The 22,782-nt window shown below is 53.6% G+C and overlaps 1 protein-coding gene across 2 annotated transcripts in view; it reads left to right on the top strand.

Annotated features, from left to right (window-relative positions):
* LOC309960021 (uncharacterized protein) overlaps positions 1-21,510 on the top strand; it is a 105,673-nt gene extending 84,163 nt beyond the window's left edge. For both annotated transcript variants that reach the window (XR_014326112.1, XM_082836573.1), the window contains 2 exons: positions 111-222; positions 20,537-21,510. Coding sequence is in view for 1 of the 2 variants with exons in the window: in XM_082836573.1 (XP_082692699.1) it covers positions 111-222; positions 20,537-20,634 (210 nt within the window). In the remaining variant the exon portion in view is untranslated. The remainder of the gene's footprint in view (positions 1-110; positions 223-20,536) is intronic.
* Positions 21,511-22,782: the final 1,272 nt, after the last annotated feature.

The raw sequence follows: 22,782 nt of genomic DNA on the forward strand, positions 1-22,782 counted from the left end.
ATGTCCTCAAACTCAGTACCCTTCTCAAATCAGTTACCTGCTTTATACCATAACTGAGATGATATTATCATAGTGTTAGGACTCAAAGGGAAATATGATCTCGATTTTAGGGTGAGCGGCGAAGCTGCCGAGCGCCCGCGTCGCTGCCGCGGCCGGAAGACAGACGCCCCCCAAAGCCCCTTGCCTGGCTCGGACCAACGGAGCCGGCAGCCCAGCACTCCGGTGAGTGGCGCCTCCTCCCCAGCCCTAGACCCCCGCTGGGGACCGGCCGGCCGGGCTCTTTTGTGCAGCGCACCGGGGGTGCTCTGCGCCCCCTCCGCGCGCCCGGGTCCGGTCCGCCGGACCCCGTGGCTGCGGTGCCCGCGGTGCGATCGGTCTTTGTTTCCACCGGGGCCCGAGGCTCGGCTGGGCTCGGCTCGAAGCCTGGCAGGCAGCGCCGGGAAGGGGGAGGAGGAGGTGGACGAGAAGGGGGCGCGGGGAGGGGGGGTTCCCGGGTTTCCTGGCCGCCCCGCGGCTCCCCCGGCTCGGGGGCGAGGTGCGCGCCCCGCGCTGCCGCGCGCCCCCTCCTCCTTCCCCCTCCTTCCGCCTTTGGATTTAAAACTGCAATTTGCTCTCCAGCTTGCTGAGTGTGTGGCGGGGGTGGGTGAAGGGGGGGACCGTGGGACCGGAGAACAAGGCTGGATTTTAGGAACGGCCCTGGGAAAGGGGGAGACTGCGGAGGGAGGAGCCCCTCCCCTTCAACCCCCAAATCCCAAGGTTCTGCTGGTGCTCTGGGAGTTGAGAGGCGGGGACCAAATGACCCGGAGCGGGTGTGGGGCGGAGGAGGGATTTGGGGGCGGCCAGGGCCGTAGGGGTTGGGCCGCGTGCCCGGTTACCTGGTGAACAAAGTCGGCTCACTTTTGCATAAATAAATAATCGCCTATCAATGCGTTTCCTCTGAGGCTCTGATTGAATCGGCCCCCTCTTCCCCAGGGGGTGGGGTGCTGAGTGACAGCTGTCAGCCCCCTGGGCCGGTAGCTGGGGGTGAATTGCAGAATCCCTCTGCTTTCTGGCTAAGGGCGCATTCCCCTGCTGGGTCCTGGTCCCCAGGCAGAGCCAGAGGGGCAGAGGGCTGGCTCTGAGTCTAGGAAATAACCTTGTTTCCTGTTCTACAGGAAAAGGGACAGCAACCCAGAGTTTGGGGGCTGGGGATGAAGACTGATGGGAGCTGGAGGGGTTCCCCAGCAGCCTGACCCCCCCAGCCTCCTGCCAGGCGAAGGGGCCAGCTGAGGGAGGAAGGATGTGGGCCTTGCTGGCCGGAGGCGGGAGCTGGGGCCGTCCCTGAGACGGGCAGCGGGCACTGAGAGGGAGGAGGGAGAGAGAGAGAAGCGGGGGCGGGAATTCTCTACCGCACACCCTGGGGGCCAGGGCCAGATGTGGAGGGGTGGGGAGTCCCCCCTCCCTCCTAGCTTGGGGGCCCTGGGGCTGGGCGGGGCTGAGCCTGGTGCCCTCCGTTCTGCTCCAGTGCCTGACTGGCAGGGCCAGCTGAATTTGGGCCCAGGCGTCACCCTGGGAGGTAGGGCCAGGCTGCACCAGCCTGGCCCCTGAGCACAAGGAGGGACCCTTGGGGGGCCTGTGCCTGTCTGGCTGGGCAGGCGTTTCCCGCCGGACCAGTTGGTGTCAGGCGGGACTTGGCCCCAGTTCCCTGGGCAGAGCTCAGGGTGTGAGGACAAGTTTGCCTCCGGGTCAGGGTGGCCACATTTCGTCCGCTGCTGCCGCCGGCGGGGCGGGGGCATGCGCCCGGGCCTGGGCAGAGTCCTGCCAGGAGCATTTGGGGTGTTGCTATTGTTGGCTTGTTCCTGTTCCGTGTGGTCCGGTGTGTGTAGCTGTGTGAGCTGGGGCTGTAGGTGACAGATTACCAGTTGGTCCGTCCCCCACCCACACACAGCCCCCACCCCTGCCGCCTGGAGGGGCAGGCTGGGTTGTGGTGGTGAGCTGCAGGGGGACCCCCCAGGTGGCATGTGCCTGCAGCTTGCCATCTCCCTCCTTTGAGCAGATGTATATTTTTATAGTAATGGAAAATCAAACTGGATAGTAAGTTGAATTCATTTTTTTCTTCTGCTGTGTCAATAGTTGGAATAACCTCTAGAGACTAGTGAACTTCTTGCCCCAGAGCTCCTACCCTCCAGAGGTTGCAAAGATCAGTGAGGGCATGAGCTTTGGGGGTCCAGTTCAAACCAGTGACTCTTGTCCCTCTTGGTCTGGCATTGGGGCAGGTGCCCAGGTGGGCGGGCATTGCCCCCTCCCCAGGCATTCCCCCCACACCCCACCCCAGCCCAGGTGTAGTCTGTCCTCTCAGCCACCTCCTTGGTCAGTGCCTAAGCTGTGCCCAAGCCCTCAGGGACCTTCTCCTGGTGGGCTCTCTCCCCCTGCCTGGGCTCCCAGCCCACGTGTTGATATTTATTTTCTGTAGTAAAATCCATTTTTAATGCCGTTACTATTGAAATAATATAGAGAGAAACAAATGTGATGTGTTTAAGTTGCCCTCTGTGAGTTTTTAATGTGATCTATGGCTGAGGTAGTGATGGAAGGAGCTGTTCGGCTTGGAGGAATTTGGTGTCATAAAGAAAAAGAGCTTGCTGTTTATTATTGTTGCTGGGCTGGGGGGTCTGGAACAGGGTCGTGGGGGCAGGGAGCCCCAGCACCCCCAGGTGCTGTGGATGGACAGGGTTGCTTCTCGGTTTGAAGGTGCGTGGTTTCCAGGATTGTTTTGCATTGTTTCCCAGCCCTTGATGGGGCCTTTGGTGAGGGGGCTTGGGAGCTGGGGGGCTTTGTCCCCTCCCATTCCAACTGGTTAGATTGGGGCAGGGAGGCTTATGGAACCCCCTGCTGAGCTAAGTGGAGGTGTACTGTAGGGAGGATGGATTTGGATTCTAAAGGAGATTAAGAGACAGAGACGCGGGATCTTTACCTGCTTGGTGTGGCTGTGCTGGAGGCTTGGAGGGCAAACTGTCCCTGGCAGAAGACCTTTTTTTTAGGGGGGGCTGATCTGGACCGGCAGAGCCCCAGAGGGACATTGCTTGTTCTCAATCAGCCTGGAGCGCTGGCTCGAGCCACTACCTCCTCTTGCCTCTGTTCCCCATTGGACAGGGGCTTCCTCCAGGCAAACCTGATCCCCCTCACTTCCCCTCTTCTCTGCTCTGCCCCACCCCAAGTCAACTTCTTTTTTTTTTTTTTTTTTTGGTTTGTGGAATACAGAGCTCTGTGCCTCAGGCCAGCCACCCAAGACCACAGGGTGCCATGCCTTCATACCAGATGCCCAGGCACTTCTGGTGTGATTAGTGAGGTCAAGCAGACTCACCATTATGGGATGGAGCCCAGCTCTGCCTCTGGGTCCCCTGGGTCTCTTGGGACAGAGCCGGGGAGGGGGAAGCCAGGATGGGGTGGAGCTGGGAACTGAAGGGGGGGAGCAACAGTAACATTGTTGCTAATGTCAGCAGATGGGACCCCCAGGGAGAGAGCAGGGGGAGGTGGGGAGGAAAGAGACCCAGAGAGCCCAACTTGAGGTGGAAAGAGGAAAAGATGGTGACAGAAGCCAGTGATGAGGGGGTGAGAGAGAAAACGGTCAAGAAGAGCCAGGATCACAGCCCCTGGAGATGGCATCCAGGGGACCAAGAAGGCCTAGGCATGTGCCACTCCCCACCCCACAGCCCAAAATGAGCGGGCACTGAGAGCCTCTCACCCAAGATCAATTGCTGCTAGGATAGTATCTGAAGGAGAGACAAGCAAACGTCTCTGGGAAAAGGGAGGAGGACAGGTGGGAGAGAGAGAGAAGGAAGCTCTCCCACAGGAGGAGGGAGAACGGGGAGACAGGGGGATTCCAGGGGTCACTTGACTAATGCTCCTGCCCCAGGGCAGCGTCTCCCCACTCCCCAAATGTCTGGGAACAGAGCCGACCTCTTCTTTGGACCTGGGGGCGGAGCCTGAGGCAGGTACAGCACCCCACAGGTTGTGGGCGCTCTGTCAGGAGGCACCGGGCTTTTAAAAGCGGGGAACATTAGGACTGTTAGAGACACCAGGGGTGTCGTCCGGTTGGATGCCCCCCACCTTGTTTGACAGGAGGAAATCCAGTCTAGAGGGGCCCCCTCCCCTTGCTTGCCTGGGACCTAGGCTCTTTCCGTCCACCTCTCTGTAGTTAGAGAGCTGGAACAGCTGCAGGGGGCCTCCTGGGTGCGGAGGGGGCCAGAGCTTGAGGAGAGGAGCAGGCGGGCACCCTTGTGGCCAGAGCCCCCCCAGGGGAGGGGGAGGCACCGCTGCTGGGAGAGAGGGAGGGAGGGGAGAGAGGAGGGGAAACAGTGAGTCAGGCTTCCAAGAGCTGAGGATGAGAGAGCCAGAGCTGGGAGGGAGAGGGTAGGGAGGGCTGCTCAGAAGTGAGGAGAGGGAGGGGGCCCAGCCAGGGGCAAGGAGAGCTCTAGAGGGAGGGAGCCAGCCCCTGGCCCTGGCCCAGCGGTAGGGCTGTGCAGGGCTGTGCAGCCAACATGGGCTTTGCCCGCGGCAGGTCAGGAAGGAGCCAGATTCTGCCCCTGCGGCGTCCTTTTCATTCCCTATTCCTTATTTATGATCCCACCCCAGGGTCTCAGGAAGAATGACTGACTGTGTCATCCCATCCCTTCCTCAGTTTCCCCATCTATTGTGGGATTTGGACTGTGAGCTCTTCTTAGAGAGGGAGGAACAGAGCCTCCTGGGAAGTGTTGGGGGGTACTTTCTCCAGCTGCTGGCTTTGTGCCGGGGGCCCTGCTGGAGGCTGCCACCAGTCAGTGTAGGGTGCAGGTCTCCGCGGTAGGGCTCCTCTTGAGCCCTCAGAGTTGCTGGGCCAGGGAGTGGCGGTGGTGGGCCACAAGTGCTGGGGTGCAGTGTGTGTGTGTGTGTGTGTGTGGTGCCGGGCTGGCAATGGTAGGTGGACTGCCTGGGGCCTCTCAGGATGGCCAGGGTGTAGACAGGGCCACGAACTCCAGATGTCCAGAGCCAACCTCCATTTGGGGAGGGAGGAGACACCCTTGTGATCCACCCCCCTCCGCCTTATCCCTGTGGGTCAGAGGCTCTGGGGCAGCTGGGAGGTAGGAATGGTCCCTGTGGGAGCTGGTGAGAACTGCCTATGGGGCCCCTCATGTCCGGAGCTGGGACCAGCACTGGAGGGATCCCCAGGGACTGCCTGGGAGGGAGGAGGGAAGGAGCCCCCCTCCCACCCATCTGACAGGAAGCTATGGCTTCGTCCAAGGCCTGGCATCCCCCAGTCCTTCCCTCCTGGATCCCCAGCATCTCTTCCATTGGTGAGGGGATGAGGGAGGTGGGCACTGAAGCTTCCTCTCCTACAGGGCCTGGCTTTGGGGGGAACGGTGAAGTGAAGGCATAGTGAGGCCCCCTGCCTCCCCCTACGTGCGCACACACAGACTCAGCTGCAGTGAGGCCCTGCTTTCTCCTCTCTCTGCTCTGAGGTCCTTGGCTTGGGAGCCCAGGGGAGGGGCCACTTCTGCAGCTGGCTGGCCCTGAACTCCCAGCTCAGCCAGCTGCTACTGAAGCTTCCAGAAGCTGCAGCTCTGCACCCCCTCCCCGCCCCCTGAGCCAGGAGAGGCCTTTGCTGACCTGGGGGAGGGTGTCTTGGTGAGCGAGTGGGCACCCTTAGAAGGACTAGCACAGACAACCAGACAGATGGGTGGCGGAGCAGATGGACAGAGACACCCACGCACAGGCAGACGGAGAGAGACAGATGGACCAGGACTGGGAGAGACGGACATACAGAGGTGCTGGCAGAGACAGGAGTCAGAAAAATGGAAGGGCCTGGGGAGAGAGTAACAGACAGGCAGAGACAGAGACTTGGAGACAGGGAGATCCAAGGGGGGAGACAAGGTGACTGAGATGGGAGAAGGAGAGATACAGGGTAGAGAGGGAGGGGCAGGAAGAGATAAAGAAAGGGGGAAACCCAGACTGAGAGAAAGAGAGAGGAGAGACTGAAGGCTACAAACCACAAACAAGGATTTGATGAGAATCTGGAAGGTGTTTTCTCCTGCTTCCCTCCCCAAACCCCCAGGCCAGCCAAGTCTCCATTCCTTCCACCCCCGGCTCAGTTTCCAGCTGCTAAAGAGGTCAGGGAGAAAGAGAGAGAGGAAGACACACACACACACACACACACACACACTCCCCCAGATCCCAGAGACCCCTTTCCCCTGATCTCTTTGTAGGGGGAGGGAGTTGCGGAGGGTGCCTCTCCTAGCCCTGACCCCTACTCACAAATGTACATACCCCTTGTCTCAGAAAATATCCCAGAATACTTCCCACTCACTCCCCACTCACACTCACTGTGTGTCTCCTTGTGTAAGTGCACCCCCCCATACTCATGCCTGTCCACAGGGGCCTGGCCTCACACACACTCACAAATACACATTTTGTGGCATACATGTCTCTGCTCTCACACTCATCTTGAATCTCACAAACATAACCGGTGAACCTGTCCCTATGCTTTCTTACCCATACAGGCAGTGACACACAGGCCTCATCGTGGCTTCTCAGAACATGTTGATACACACACATACACAGTCACACTCTCACACAACAGTGGCAGACACCCCAGAGCAGAGAGAGGACTCTTTCTCTCTGGAGGAGAAGATCAGGGTTCCCAGGGAGCCATGGTGGGGGGGTATGCCCCCCACTCTGACCTAGCTGGCAGGGCAGGGAGGCAGGAGACACTTTCAGCCGGTGGCAGCCTTCCTGCAGGGCCTGGCCTGGACACAGAGAAACTGGCTGGTGTGAAAGAGCTGAGAGCTGGTGAGAGTGGGTATGCACGTGTACAAACATGTGCACGTATGTACAGGTATAAGGGATGATGAGTGTCTGTTACAATGTGTATGAGAGAGACTGAGTGCATATGAGGTGGGATATGGGTGTGACAGGAAGATCCACTCCCCAAGGTGTGTGGAGTGTGTGGGTGTGGGTGTGACAGCTACTTGTCGGGTATGTCTGTGTGGAGGCATGCATATGTGACAGGTGCATGTGGCTGTACCTGGCTTTGCAGTGTGCGGGTGTGTGTCATGGGCGTACACATGTGAAGGACTGGGACTCTGGGGCTGAGGGGCATGTGTACCAGGGTGCAGTGTTCTGCAGATGTGAAGGTGTGGGAGATGTTTGCGTATGAGTGTAGTGTAGGCAGGGTGCATGGATGAGGGGGTAGCTGTGTGAGGCTGTGAGCTCGTAGCCTGGGTTGGAGGGCTGTTTTCCAAGGCAAGGATGCTGCGTGAACAGAGGCCACCGGCATGAACACATGCGAAGGGGCTCCAAGGCACACAGTTGGGCGCTGACCCACACGACGTACGAGGACAGACAAACCCGCCCCTGTCCTCCCTCTTGGTCTCTCCTGGCGTCAGTGGTTTTCAAAGGAGCCTCCACGAGGACTGTTTGCTGTGCAGTTCCCCCCACCCCCCAGCCCGTGCCTCTTCAAACACAGGGATGCCCCCCAGGCAGCTTTGTGGAGGCTCCTGCCTCGACCATCTGAAGGCAGATGGGTGGGCTGGGATCTGCTGCCGCCCCCCCAGGGAGCGAGGAGGCGGCACTGCTCCTTCGGCCTGGGCACAGGAAGAGACAGATGGACTGCCTGTCTCGACACCCGGACGTGGGGTCTGGGGGTGGGCGGGCACCACCGGCAGAGGGGCTCTAGCGGGCAGCCCCCAGGTGGGCCCGAGCAAAGGCCAGGACTCTGCCCTTCACCTCCTCAGAGGGGCACCCGCCCTCACCCCGCAGCCCCATCACCTGTCTGGGCACAGGGGCCCAACTCCAGCCCCTTGTACCTCCTAAATACACAACCACTTCCCCACTCACAGCTCCAGCACCCCTAAACACACAGCCCCAGCACGCCCCCAAACACACAACCACCACATGCCTACCCACCCAAACACATATTACAGCCCTAGTACTTAACCAAAACCCAGATGTTTATGACCCCCAATATACCCCCAGACACCCCAACACACACACAAGGCTTCTACCACATCCTGAAACAGATCAACTCTTCCTCCAGTCCCAGCACCTCCCCAGATACACCCAGGACCCTACTGTAGCCCTAATACCTTCCACACACCCAGGTTCTCAGAGTCCCAGCACCTAACCAGACACCCACAGACTCTCCCGACGGCCCCAGCGTTTCCCTCCGCTGCAGCTCATCACGTCCCCAGACACACCGATACAGCCCCCTACACCTTTCCAAACTCTCCCCGCAACATACACGTACACACACCGCCTCAACACCCACGCAGAGGAGGACACCCCTGTAGCCACACCATTTACCTCAAACACACAGACACGGTGCATCTTTGAACAGTAATGTCCCCTCAGCTTCTCGTACCTTCCAGGCCGTGCACGTGCATGTGCATCCCGCACACGCACACACCCCCCCCCCCAGATCCCAGCACCTCCGCAAACAAGCAGTCCTCTGTGTGTTCCCCAGCAAGCTGCAGCTCCAGTACTTTCCTCAGCCATCCAAGGGCCCAGGGACAGCCCCCACCCCTCTCCAAACACCAGTCCCGCACTCATACACAGACACACAAGGCCCCAGCCCAGTCACCCCTCAGAGCAGCTCCGCCCTGCGCCCACACCTCACACTGCAGCCGCACTCCCACCATCACACGTTCCAGCACAGCCTCCCTCCTCAGCGCTCTCCATCACCGCTCCCCCACCCCACCTTGTCCTCCCCAGCCTCCCTCCCCCAAACTCCCCCCAGATAGCCTCAGCCTTGCAGACACACTGGCCCACTCTTCCGTGCTCTCTCTCATTCTCGGCTGCCTGGTCCTCCCCCACTTCCCAGAGCCTCCTCCGCCTGGGGAGGCATCTCCACGCCCCCTCATTGCCCCAGGCCTTTCATTCCTGGACAGTGAGGCTGTACATCTGGTTCAAAGCTGCCCCACCCAAGACCCTGTGCTCTGGGCACCTTGGCCTGGGCTTTGGGGGTTTGGGGCCTCTTTGGGGGCTCTTGGCACCTGGTCATCCTGGTGTGTCAGCCAAGAACTCTGAGTACCCAGCCATGCCCTGACTCTGTCGTGTATGGGTGGGGGTGGGGGGGTCTGGGCAGAGGGATTTACCCCCAGCCTGCACATTCTCAGGTGCTTGCCAAATCCCCCTCTTCTTGGGCTCACCTGAGGGGGACATTGGGTCTGGAGCTTCAGGAAAAAAAGATGGAGAAGGTGCTGGCTTGATATGCTTCCCCTCCCACCCCACCCCACCCCCAGATCCGGGCTTGGGGCTTGGTCTCCCTGGGAGTCAGTTCCAACAGTGAAGGTTACTTTACTAGATGCATGATTTTAAATGGAATCTCCACCATCTGTTCCACCCCCTAATTACAGATGCACAGAATCCGCCTCAGAGGGCAGCGTGAGGGGAGTGATTTAGAGGCTGAGCTGCTTCTGCCTGCATTAGGGCTGGGGAGACTGGGGGGGGCCTCTGGGTATTGCTCACAGCCCCCCAATCCCATCTCTTTCCCAGGGGCCCCTCGTGCCTCTTCTCTTGTTGGGGGAAAGGCTCCTAGAAAGGTGCCCCGACCCCCTAGAGCTGAAAGAGGAAGCAACTGCAATGCTGAGGGAGGGGTCCCTGAGAGATCGCCTGTGTCCCAGGCCCCAAGTCTGGGGAGGCAGGCTCCATTAGAGCCTTAAAAAATTCAGTGGATCGATCTCTTGCCTGCTTCTTGTGCCCTGGGGAGCCACAGGCGCTGGCCTGGCCCAGGTGTCTGCCCACCCCAGGGGTAGCAAGGATTAGTGAGGTTAGGGAGGGGGCGGTTAGAGCAGAGGTGGGGACATCCAGGTTTTGGCAGCAGAGGATGTGGCCAGGCACGCCAGGACCCACCAGGTGTGTTTGCACGTATGTGTCGGTCCTCCTTGGCGCAGCTGGCAGGCCCGACCCCAGCTTGAGCCTTGCCCTGTGGGGCTGGACGGGCACCAGGGGCCGGAGGGGATGGGCCAGGGCCTGGGCCTCAGAGGGTTCCGAGGGACACCCCGAGGATGGGTCTACCTTTGCCTGTGGCTCCGGGGACCTGGGGCCCCGGCCAGCTCGCCGGTGGTGGTGGCGGCCGCGGGCACGCTGCGGTAGAAGCTGGAGCATTCACTGTGGGGAGAAAGGGAGAGAGGCCGGGCTACAGGAATTTTAAAGATTGCTGCAGGCAGGAGGGTCTCTGGAACCTTGTGGAGCGGGCAGTCATGCAGAAGTAATCCTATCGCCGCCTGCCTGCATGGAGGAGAGGAGAGGAGAGGGGGCTGGGAGGGGAAGGATGGCGCAGCCGCCCCTTTCCCACCTCAGCCCCTGCCCCAGCCAGCTGTGGAGGGAGCCCGGGACCCCAGGGGGCTCCCCCGGGGAGGCACCACCCTTCCACCGCTGCCTGTGCCCCCTGGAGGGGCGGCACCGCAGCTGTTGCTCAGCTAGGAGCTCTGGGTTTTATAAATAATGCAGCTTGGAGGTGGGGGCCCACTCAGCCTTGGGTCACCCACTGTGGCATCATCTCCAGCTGGCAGTCCTGTGGCAGAGCCCCTCTGCCTTCCAGCCTGCTCCTCCTCTTTTGCTATGTGAGTTTGGGCCAGAGGCCCAGCCTGTGTGAGCTGGGCCAGGGCAAAGGAGTGTGGAAGAACCCAGAACCCCCTGTCCTTTTGTACCCCGCCCCCACCAGCCTTCACAGGTTAACTGGCCACTGGCTCAGCAAATCCAGGCTGGGAAGGGATGACCCGCTGTACAGGGGCCTCCCCAGTTCCAGCCCCTCCATTTTGCAGATGGAGTAACCAAGTCCAGAGAGGGCAGGGATGGCCAAGGCCAGCCAGCTGATGAGCAGCTCCTTCCTGTCCCATTCTGCTGTCAGTCAAGGCTCTTCTCAGCCTCAGCTCAGCTAAGAGCAGGGCCTGGAGGGCGGGGGGGATGTTTGGGAAAGTGGTTGCGGCTGAGACGTTGCCATGGCGATGCTGCAGGATGCTGAGCTGAAGTGGGGGTCTTACAGGGTCTCTGGGGCCCCCAGCTCCACACCCCTGTGGTCTTCTCCTCCTCATCTCCTGTCCCTCACCCAGAGGCCTGTCAGGCAGCTCCGGTGACAGGCTGGGTGGGTGACAGGTGGTGCAGGTGATGGGCTGGGTGGGTGACAAGCTGGGTGGGTGACAGGTGGTGCAGGTGATGGGCTGGGTGGGTGACGAGCTGGGTGGGTGACAGGTGATGCGGGTGCGAGGCAGGCAGGTGACAAGCTGGGTGGTGACGGGCCCTGCTGATGACAGGCAGGGGGTGTGGTTGGCGGGGATGCTGTCTCCTGGCTGGTGGCCTGTCGCAGCCCCCAACCCTCACGCGTGTGCACATGCACAGACTCTGGGCTCAGAGCTTGGGGCTAAGATACTAATGAGGCTTATTACATGTGGGGGGGCAGGTGCCCAGGCTCACTAATGAGAGGCCTTTAACGAAGAGGGGAGACAGCTGGGGGGCTTTGAGGAATTCGGCTGGCCCTCCTGGTCTGGAGGATAAGCCAGGTCGGGGCCCCACCTACCCTTTCCCCCGGCCACTTGGCTTTGTGTTAATACTACCCACAGTCATGATAGTTACCATTGTCCAAGCGTTTGCTACACTGGCTGAGCCCTTTACATGCGTTTTCTTATTTCAACTCAGCAGTCGTAGGAGGGAGGCACTATTGCCCATTTTATGGATGAGGAATCTGAGGCTGAGAAGGCAAGGGACTTCACGTAACAAGTTTCTGTTGCAGCTGACATTTTAATCTTAAGTCTTTCTGTCCCCAGAGCCCGTGCTCTTAACCATCCCACCAGTAACACTCAGGTCTTGGCGCAGACCCCGACCTTCTCTCAGGGCCTCGGTTTCACTCTTCTGGAAAATGGATGTGCGGTGGAGGAGTGAGCACCATACATGCTTCAGCTCTGACTTGGGTGGCTTCAGGGGCTCCTCCAGTTAACTGCCAAAGCCTCACCCCATCTGGCCCAGATTCTAGGTGACACCCCTGGACTGGAGAGAGGGCAGGGCTTAGTACTGAGGGAGCGGAGCTGAAGGGGGGATACCTGGGGTATCCAGACCACTTCCTGCATTGTGTGGTGGGGAGGCTGAGGCCTGGAGAGGAGCAGCAAGGGCCCAAGGCCACACACCCTGTAAGCTGTAGGGCCCCGTGGGATCCCAGGTCTCCTGGCCTGTTGGAAGGGCGGGGCTGGGAGTGGTGCCAGAGCTGGAGGTCACCTCCTCCTGGACCCCACCCACCAGCCTAGCTTCTGCCCTGGAGGTTGTGAGCCCCTACATCCTGGGAGGGGGCAGGGGGCTGTTGGCCACCTCTTTAGGGCCATGCCCCTTCCCCGTCAGTCTGGGCCCCTAGTGTCAGTTGATCTCCTCCCTTTGGGACCCATTGGGGTGGAAACTCCCTGGCAACAGCTGATGGATGGGTTAAGGCCTTGACATTGGCCTGGGGCCACAGCATGACCCTGGAGCGACCAGGCTAGGGCTGGGGGGCTTGGAGGGGAATTAAGGGAGAAGAATGAGGTCATAAATCTTGGAGCGTCTGGGTTCTCTTCTCCTCGACCTTAATCTCTTACCAAACCTGCTCTCCGGCTGCTCATCCAAGTCTGAGGGTTGAGGGGGGTCCACCTGCCCATTCCCCTCTCCCTCCAACTGATGCCTCCCCCCACCCGAAATTGCACCCCCTATGGGGAAGAACAAGTTGCAGCCACTGCCGCTGGACAGAATTAAGAACTTGTGTGTCTAGACTACTGGATTTGGCCTCTGATTCATAACAGTAGGCAGGGCAGAGAGCTTCACTGCCTCAGTGTCCCCAGCCTTGGGTTTGAAATCCTCTCCTGATGCCTGACTGCTCAGTCAGGAAGGAGTGCTAAGACCAAGAGGGATTTCACAGCTGCAGGACACATGGCCCTGTCCTCAGAAGCCCCATTCTGAGATAAGCAGCACAGTCCTGGCCTTGAGAGCCCTCAAACCCAGAGGTGAGGTCTTGAACTCAGGCTGGGTGTGCGCTGAGGCTCAGGTAGGGATGGGTGGTGCTGGGTGGCTGGTCTGTTTTCTGAAGCAAAGGCCGAGGCTGGGGAGAGGCCAGAAGAAGGGTGGAGGTTTGCCTGGGGGCCTGAGGAGCCGTCTGTGGTTGGGGGTGGGAGCCTGGAAGGGTCTGGCTTTCCCATAGTCCCGGGCAGCTGTAGCCTGAAGTTCTGGGGCCCTCCTAGCTCCCCAGGGAACCCGCTGCTGCCCGGCCCTGGGGACCCAGGCGTCCTGGCGGGTGAGGGCGGGTCTCCGGCAGGCGCCCTGCCAAGCCTCGCAGCCTGCTCACCAGGAATCTTGTTGCTGAGAGATGGAAGATCCAGGTCGGGCCTGCAGCTCATCTCTCCCCTCCGGGAGGAGGAGGGGCCCAAAGATTCCTTCCTGCACCTGCCCTCCCATCTGGGGCAGGGCCCTCCTCAGCAGTGGGTGGGGCTGGGGGGCCCAGGACAGGCCTCTAAGGCTCCGTCACATGTCCTGGAGCCTAGCCCAGCCAGCAGTGGGCACCGGGGCACTCTGGAGGCAGAATGAGCCTGGTGTGGCAGAGGAGAGGTGGGGGTAGGGTGCTGAGGCCACAGGGGGCCCTGCATAGGGGCCTAAGCCTGGCCCTGGCCCCCACTGGCTCCCCCAGGGCACAGGGTGAAGAGTTGGTTCTCTTCCATTACGGGAGCGTGATTTTATTCCACGTGTCACGGAGTCTGAGATTAACTTGCTCACCAGTCTGTGACAAACCCCTCACACCCAACACACACATACACACAGGCAGAGACACACGGAGATCCTTGGTCTCACAAACGCACCTTCCACAGACACACATAAGCATTTCCATGCTACAACGCATGGCAGACTCTCACATGCAGATGCACAAGCACACACCGAGATACAGTGTGTAAAGATACACCGAGACCTAGATCCACAGTCTCCAAAGCACAACGTTCTCCCACTCACACTAAGGCCACACAGACAGAGATACAAACAGGCGGTCCAGGGGGATGCTCGCAGCCCTACCTAGACATGCACAGATCAAGGACGCCCGGTGCCCCACAGGCACAGATACACATAGACACACACAACCCCAGACACAGTCTTGTGGGCAAGCCTAGACCAACCGCCACACACACTGAGACAAAGGCCCAGATACATACAGAGACAAAGACAGGCACAGACACACAGCCGGCAGCACGCACACAAGCACAGGCGTGCACACCCGGACACAGACAAAGACAAATAAATGCCCAGAGGTTTTGCTGTGGACAAAATGTGAGGCGCACACACACATCTGGGCCTCCTGCTCGACCTCTCTACCTGGGGACGTGGTGATCTGGCGCCCGTGGCTCCAGGGAGAACTCTGAGGAACCTTCTGCTTGGTCAGAGCCCCCCACCCTGGGCCCAGGGCCAGCCCCCACCTCTGGCTCCCGGCCCGTGGCCGAGGCCATGCAGCCACACCCTCAGCAGCGCCCTGACATCCTACCTTACCCTCCACGTCGTGCACACTCACGGTCACACCGTCTCCTCCTGCACGTGCTCACGACACCCTCCACGCCCGCACACTTATGGTTTCTCCCTCACACCCCCCTCAGGTGTCCCCTCCTTGTTGTCTTTCTCAATCACTGTCCCCACCCCCTCGCCCCGCAGACATGCACAACCTCCAGCACAGCCTTCGTGGCCCACACCCTCGCCTTCTCACGCAGACCCCCATGCACAAATAGAACGCACGGGCTCTCCGCCACAGACCCACAAGCCACGTACACGCGCTCCTTCACATACTTCCTCAGCACCGCTCTCACAGACTGATTCACAAATGCAGCACACTCACACACGCACACTCCCCCGCATACATCCCCACCGCCTTCTCACATGCGCGTGTGCGTGCACACACACACATACTTTCAGAGCCTCCCTCACACCATCACTTTCCTTCCTCTGTCTCTCACAAACACTCCCTCTGCCAAGAGCGTGGCTCTGCTGCAGAGCAGCCCCTGAAGTACTTGTCACTCTACTCCACCACGTCCTTGGCCTTCCTGGCCTCAGTCTCTTCCCTTCCACCTCCAGCCCTGCATACTGTGGCCTTGTATTCTTTTGCCATTTCTCCGTTTAGTCAACAAGAATATAGAGAGTATTCATTTATTCATTCAACAAATGTTGACTGAGCACTGATTATGGGTTAAGCATTGGGGATACTATGATGACACAGGTCCTTCCCTCGTAGAGCTCTCAATTTTGTGTCCAATTCGTTTGCTGCTTGTCTCATCTGACTAGAATGGAAGGTAACCCTTGATCTTGGATGTTGAGAGATGTGTAGGAGTTCACAGGAGGAAAAGTAGGGGAAGGGTGTTCTAGGCAGAGGGCAAAGCATGTGCAGAGCCTACAAGTAAATCAAGGTACAGTAGGCTGGAAACTGAGGTGATGCTCAGAGACTAGAGGAGAGGCTGCAAAGAGGGAAGAAGCCAGATGTCACAGAGTTTCGATGCCATGCTCAGGGGTTTAGATTTTGTCTAGTGGGCCACAAGGAGTCATGGGAAGTCTTTAGTGACAGGACAGGGTGAGGAAATGATGGTGGTCTGACCTAGAAGAGGTGAGTGGGAAGGAAAGGAGACTCATTTAGGCACAAGAACCAGTGGGGTTCCAGTTCCAGAGCTGTGACCTCAGGAAAGTCACACAACCTCTGTGACCTGGGTCCATCACATGAGGATGGGAGACAGTACCAGAGCCGGGCTTATGGTATATGCTCGGTAAACAATAGGCATTATTGTCAGTTATCGGTAGGACACGGCAGGGCATCAGATGAGGAGGAGATTTTACTGAGCACCTACTGAGTGCTGGGTACTGCGCCAGGTGCTGGGGCCCAGAGGGGAGGTGGTCTGCGGCTTCAGGAAGCTCACACACCGTAACCACAGCTCACGTGGACAACAGAGTGCGGGGTGTGCGGGTGGAGGCAAAGCACCTCGGAAGGTTAGAGGAGCATGAGGGCTCTGGGTGGCTCACGAAGGAGCTGGCATTGAGCCGGACCCTAAAGAGGCTGGTTGAACTTGGGCAGGCAGAGGTGGGAGAAGGAGCTTCGGAGAGAAGGAGCCCTGTGAACGACAGCCTGAGGGCAAGGGGTCTAATCCGGCTGTTGTGCGGGACACAGGAAGGGGGTGTCGTGGGATGGGATTATGGAGGCGAGACCTTGGTGGCCAGGCTAAGAGGGGGGGTCAGCACGGGCTGAGCTGCACTCTAGAAATCCCATGTTTTGGTGGTAACATGGAATGTGTCCATTAGAGACTCTGCTCCAGGCTCCGCCAGTAAGCCGTTGCCCTCTTCGACCTCAGTTTCCCCATCTGTGTGATGAGTTCAGTCTTGTTTAGGAGGGAGTTCCGGTATCATGTCCTGGGGCTGGCCTAGCCTACTTCGTTGGGCATCTTCTGGCCTGGGATTCTGGGTCTCAGCAGTGCTTCCTTCCTGAGCACCCTCAGCCAAAGAAAGGAGCAAAATGAGGGGTTCCCCAGAGGCAGGTTTTGGGCGCTGCAAATGAGGGGCCAGGAGCTCCACACGGAAGGGAGGGGTCTTTGCCTGGATCTGACTCCAAGCCCTAGAGGGAAACCAGAAGAGAATGTCAAGGTCCCTCTTCCCTCTCGCCCTGACCCGTGTGGTGGCAGATGTGGGCCATGTGCCCAGTCCCTGGTCCAGGGGGTATCAGGACTATTCTGCCCACTGACAGAGGAGCAGGGCTTGGGTTCAAGAATGTGGCCCAGGGCTTAGAGTCCCCTGGGGTTAAGGAGCCAGGAGGCCAATCTTAGGGTGGCAGAGCCAAGTAAACGCCCATGGGTAACAGGGTTCATTTATATTTGGTGTTGCCAGGAGTTGTGGTCTAAGGCAAGTCCTGGTGACACCCAAAAAAATAAAAAAAGAAAAAAAATGCTGATTTTATAAAGACTGCTTTCTTCCATAGTTGACAAACTTATGATGGTACTGATGGTTGGATACTACTCTTAGAGATGAAAAAGGTCTTAAGGAATCTTCCATATTCCACTCACCAATCTGTGTTCTTGTTCAAAGCAAAATTAATTCCTCTCAAAATTAACGTATTAGCTTAATAATAATTTTTAATCTTCAAATAATCTATCTGTGAGAATGGGAATTTTGGGTAGGAAAAAGTGACAGAAGATGGGACAAAAAGAGAATTCATAGAAAGACAAAACAGAATTTTTTAAATGGTGGGTACAAACTTCTGTTTCCAACTATATCAGTTTACCTTAGGAAAACATACTAGAAAGGCCAGATAAATCATAAGCAACATTTGACTGTGAGCGTTAGAAAGCTACTGAGGTAGCCATGACCTAGAAAAGTAAAATAGAGAAAGAAACTCACTGAAGTGAGAACAATATTCTGCACATGCGTTTCTAGCCCAGTCATTTAGAAACTACTGATGAAGAGCAAAAGTCTGAGAAACCAAACGTGGCTCCTAAGAGGTAGAAAAGCCAGTAGAACGTAGGACAATGTCATAGGACTAAGGAAACCAGAGTTGGAATTGAGAAATAACAAGGCAGCTAGAATTTTAAGGACCAAAATCACAGAGAGAGTAAAGATTCAGAGAACGGAGCTGCATTCAGCAACAGTGTTCCCTTGCAGTATTTTCCATGTATAAAAGGTAGACAAGACAAGATGCTAAGAAGTCAAACAAAAGCTAACTGAAGTCAAAGCAAAGACTTAGTTGGCTCATAATGCTGAAGAGACAAAATTGGGGTTCAGAACCTATGAAAGATTTGTGGCCCAATGGAAAACTAATGATACGAATTAGGACACTGGAAGTCTCTACATACGTGTGTGTGTGTGTGTGTGTGTGTCTGTCTGTCTGTGTGTCTGTGTGTTAGGAAGGTTGATGCAACATCTACATTGAACCTTATAAAGAAGGAAAATGAGTATGAAGTTGGTCCAGGTGACTGAGGTGATCTTCCCCTACCTAAGAATAGGAAATTCTCTCCTCAAGAAAATACAGTTGACCCTGGAACAATGTAGTATTTAGAGCCGCTGATTCCCTGTGCAGTCAAAAATCCACATACAACTTTATGGTCGGCCCTTCTTATCTGTGGTTCTGAATCTGAGGATTCAACCAACCACAGCTCATGTAGTACTGTATTACTTATTGAAAAAAAAATCCATGTATAAGTGGATCTGTGCAGGTCAAACCCAGGTTGTCCAAAGGGCAACTGTAATGTCATTCAGATTCTCTACAACTTGTCATATCCCAAGTCTGGTATTCACTGAAGAACCACCAAGACTACCAAGAAAAGGAGAATTTGAATAAAAAACAAAACAGAATCAGAATCATAGATGACCTAAACATTAAATTTCATACATATTTTGGTAAATATTATCAAGTTCAAGAAAATAGATGACAAGGTGAAGAATTTAACTTGACAACTAGAAACTAGAAACTGATTGAAGTTGAACTGATAGAGTTAAAAATTATACGAAATTTAAAACTCGGTAGTGGATTGGACACAGGTAAAGAGAGGTAAGTGAACTGGAAGATAGAGAGTAGTAACAATATAAAGACTAAAGCACGGGAAACGAAAAGAATAAAAAGTACACATACGCGCATTTGAGACATATGGGCCACAGTAAACATTTTTATCATATGTGTAAACTGGAGTCCAAAGAAAAAAGGAGAGAGAGATTGGGATGAAAACAATATTTCAGAAATATTAACAGCTGAGAGTTCTCTAAAACTAAAAGGAATCTATGGAGCCTTAAATTCAACAAGCACTAAAAAAAAAAGCAACAAGAACAAATACAAAGAAAACCACACCTAAGATCACCACAGTACAATTCATGAACAGCAAAGAAAAACATGACATCTTAAAAGCAGCCCGACGAAAAAGAGAGAGATTACTTTCAAAGGAACAATAGGATTAAGATTACAGTTTACTTCTCAGCGAAACTGAATGGATACTAGAAAATAATGGAATAACATTTTTAAGAGCTAAAGAAAAGAGCTGCCCATTGGGAATTCTAGAGGCAGAGAAATTGTTGTTTGGAAGGAGAGATGCAATAAGGAAATTTGCAGACAAACAAAATTTAGAAAATATTTTCTCATCAGAACTGACTGAATTAAATTATAAAGGGAGACCTGCAGGCAGAAGGAAGATTATCACAGATGAAAATAAGGACTTTATAAAGAATTATGTATAACAGAAAGGATAAATAAGTGGATAAACCTAAATAAAATCTAACAACACAAAAGGGTAATAAAATATATCAAAAATTAGAATGCATTAAAACAAATGGAAGAGGAAAATATAGTAAAAGAAATTTAAGATCTCAGCATTGCCTGAGAAGCAGTAAAAGAGCTAATAAGTCATGGTACATGTGTAACTGCTACTTATATAAAAATAACAAGCTAATACAAGGCAAAACGGAATTTGAAGAAATCTCAAAGGAAGAAAGAAGAGCAAAAGGAACATAACAAGGTGGGACAAATAGTAAACAAGGAGTAAACGGTCTGTAAGAAAATACATTAACTGTAAATACTCAAATGACAAGGATTATTGAAACAAACAAAAAACCTAATTCTGTGCCACCTACAAGAGACAAGAGTCAGATTCAAAATGAAAGGATTCAACAATTATGTCATAACAACAATAAGCAAAATTGAAGAAGATTTTTTAATGTTAACATAGATTTGAAAGCAAAAAGTATCACTGGCGATAATGCAGGATAATAAAACCCACTGTTACTTTACAAGGAATATATTATAAATCTAAACTTCAATGCAATATATGAAGGGAAATTCCAAAAATCTAAGTAGAAATAGAAAAATCTGAATTACCTAGATCAGTAACATAGAACCACAACAATAAATCAGCAGATTATAGAAGATCTGAATACCATCATTAAAAACTTTGGCCTAAATTTATATAAAACACTGTACCAACAATGATGGAATATATATATCCCGCAGAAATTTTTAGGTGCACGTGGCACATTTATAAAATTGACTGTATTCTGGTTATAAAACAAGACTCCGAATAAGCAAGAAATTTAAAACTATATAACCAATATTTTAGCAAATAGTTGGATATTAAAGACATACTTCTGATCATTATGTAGGTTAAAGATAAAGTTGCAATGGGAATTAGAATTTTATTAATTGAATGATAATGAAAACATGCCATAACAAAACCTGTGGGTTGCAAATAAAGCTGTGGTCACAGAGAAGTTTATGTATTCCAATTATACTCTCTAAATGTAAAAGGGAAAGGAATAAAGCAACTAGAAGATAACCTATCACCCTGAGGTAGGCAGCTCCTGAACTGTACCTGATGGGGTAGGCAGGGCAGAACTTCAGGAGGCCAGCTGAGAGCACGGTGAACACCATGTCAGGAGCAGTCTCCAAGAAAGAGAATTTAATGTACAAAAGGATGACTAAAATATATTTAAGAGCTAGCACCCTGACCCCTCTTAAGGATGACTTACGTTGCTGGGGAAAAAATAAGAAGTGCTCGATGTAGCAGGTGAATAGCTTTATAATTCCCAGGAGAATCTTGGTACCAGGACCACACAATGAAGAACTTGGAGTCCCCATGGCTAATCCAGCAGAGAAAAAAGGAGGAACAGAGATGCGAGAGAAAATAAAGGGAACTCTTGGTGCAATCCGGTGCTGCTGCAGGCCCAAGTCCAGGTATGTGCTCTGTATCTCCACATCTTAAATAAAAGCCACCATGTTCCTCAGTCTTTCAGGTACTTAGAATTTCTCTTTAGAACCTGAAAATGGGGTCAGGTTTCCGGTCTGCATTGCTAGAGTACAAAATAGAGGCAGGATGTTTGAAATAGTTCTCCATCTGGCAGAGGAGGCCTTGAAGCTGTGAGCCACTCGCTGCAAACCAGCAGGACATGAAGGATTCTTGAGCAGATCTGAAGCTACTGGGAGGCCTTTGAGGAGTTAAATCCCATAGTAAATACTGTACCTTCAATGGCCCCTTCTCCCTCTCTGTCCAGTCTTCCTCCACTCCCGTGGGGGCCCAAAGGGGTTAAATGAGCACTCTTTGACTTGTACTTGGTGGTCCCAGAACTTGACTTGGGCTTGGAGACTTCCAGGAAAAGTCTGCCTTCCATCTACTGGCTTGGGTTTCTTGGTCTCTCTGCTCCAGGCTAATCCCTTCAACCTGCTTTTCCCATTTCTGCCAATAATCCCCCTCTCCAGACCTTCCTAATGCTCTTCTGGGGCAGGGGGGAGACTTACTGAGGGCAATGTTTATTTCTAGAGGGAGAGGTGACCACATGACTTCACACTGGTCGTCCCCTTGATTATTCAGTTTCTGTCTAGATTAGTCGTGGGTGTTTGTGCACCCCAGCCTCACCCCCAGGAGGCTTTAGAACACTGTCCTTATCTCAGCACTGAGCCTCTATCTAGCCTCCTTCCCTCTCTCTCCTTACCCATCTTTACCCACAGACTCGCAGGCTTTCTGGACCTCAGAGGAAGATAAGCACTTCACAGAACCTCTGCTACAGAACCAAACATATTGAAATGACTCTACGAAGATACTGAAACAACAGAAAAAGAATACATGACAATTGTTTCTCCTGAGGGTTCAGTTACCTAGGGGGCCTTTAGCAAACTTTGACTGATAAATCTAACCTTTCCTTCCTTGGCAATAGTTGATCACACTGTGAGGAAAACAAGTTAGAGAATGGAAAAATAATATTTGGATTTCAACGAAATAATAAAGATGCAGGGACTATCTTTGACTTTTGCAAGGTAAGAAGAGAGTTTACATTTTGATTATTTGATGGCAGGAATCCCTTTTACAACACGGCCAGTCTGCATGATGCATTTAAAAATCAACCTTTTCAAATATAGCCATAACCCCCACAAGATTTCTTGATTTCTCTGGGGTCAGATAAACCATCACATCTCACAGTGGTGCCCTGTACATGAAAATGATAAACATAACCTGGAAGCACGGCAGTGGCTAAAACTATGGAGCTGGCAGCCATTCACTGAAAGGATTTTTTGCTTTCAATTCATTGCATAAAATGCTAATGTCCAAATTCAGGCAGGTAGATCTTACCAACCATCAAGAGCTTCAACCCTGCTAACAGCTAAGTATGCACTTTTAAACCCTACTTTGACTGCCCCACAAACTTACTGGGTTTCGTTAATGCCTCTGTTACTATTTCCTTTGTGTCGTTTTCTTTTTCTTTAAAAACACAGCTGTGTGATCTTGGGGAAGTTATATTATTTCCTTGAGACTTGGTTGCCTCCTCTGTGAATATCTGGGTATAATTTTAGTATTGCTCAATAGAATTTTTGGTGATAATGAAAATATTCTATATCTGTACCATGCAATGCAGTATTCAATAGCTACATGGAGCTAATAAACATCTTTGAAATATGGCAAATGCAACTGAGGAACTGAATTTTTAATCTTATTTTTAAATTTGTTTAAATATAAATAATGCCATGTGGCTAGCATCTGTTGACAGTACAGATCTACATAATATTTTAAGGACACTCTCCACTCAAAAACTCTACCATTCATTAACTCAACCTAAATATTTTTGCCCTCTGACAAACAAAAAATAATTTATGCTTCCCTTGAAATTTTCTGTCAAGACCTTTATCAGTTTGGGGACATTATATTCTTAAAATTGACTTTGCTTTATGAAACTTTAATAATGCTGGAGTTTCCTGCCCTTGGTAACACCTTTGTGTTGATGGGAAATACTGTGGATGATCAAGGACCATTTCAAGAGATCATGGAGAGAAACCTCCTTCTGGAT

Source organism: Leucopleurus acutus, assembly GCF_964270905.1.
Source record: "Leucopleurus acutus genome assembly, chromosome: 3".
In the NCBI taxonomy this organism is placed as follows: domain Eukaryota; kingdom Metazoa; phylum Chordata; class Mammalia; order Artiodactyla; family Delphinidae; genus Leucopleurus; species Leucopleurus acutus.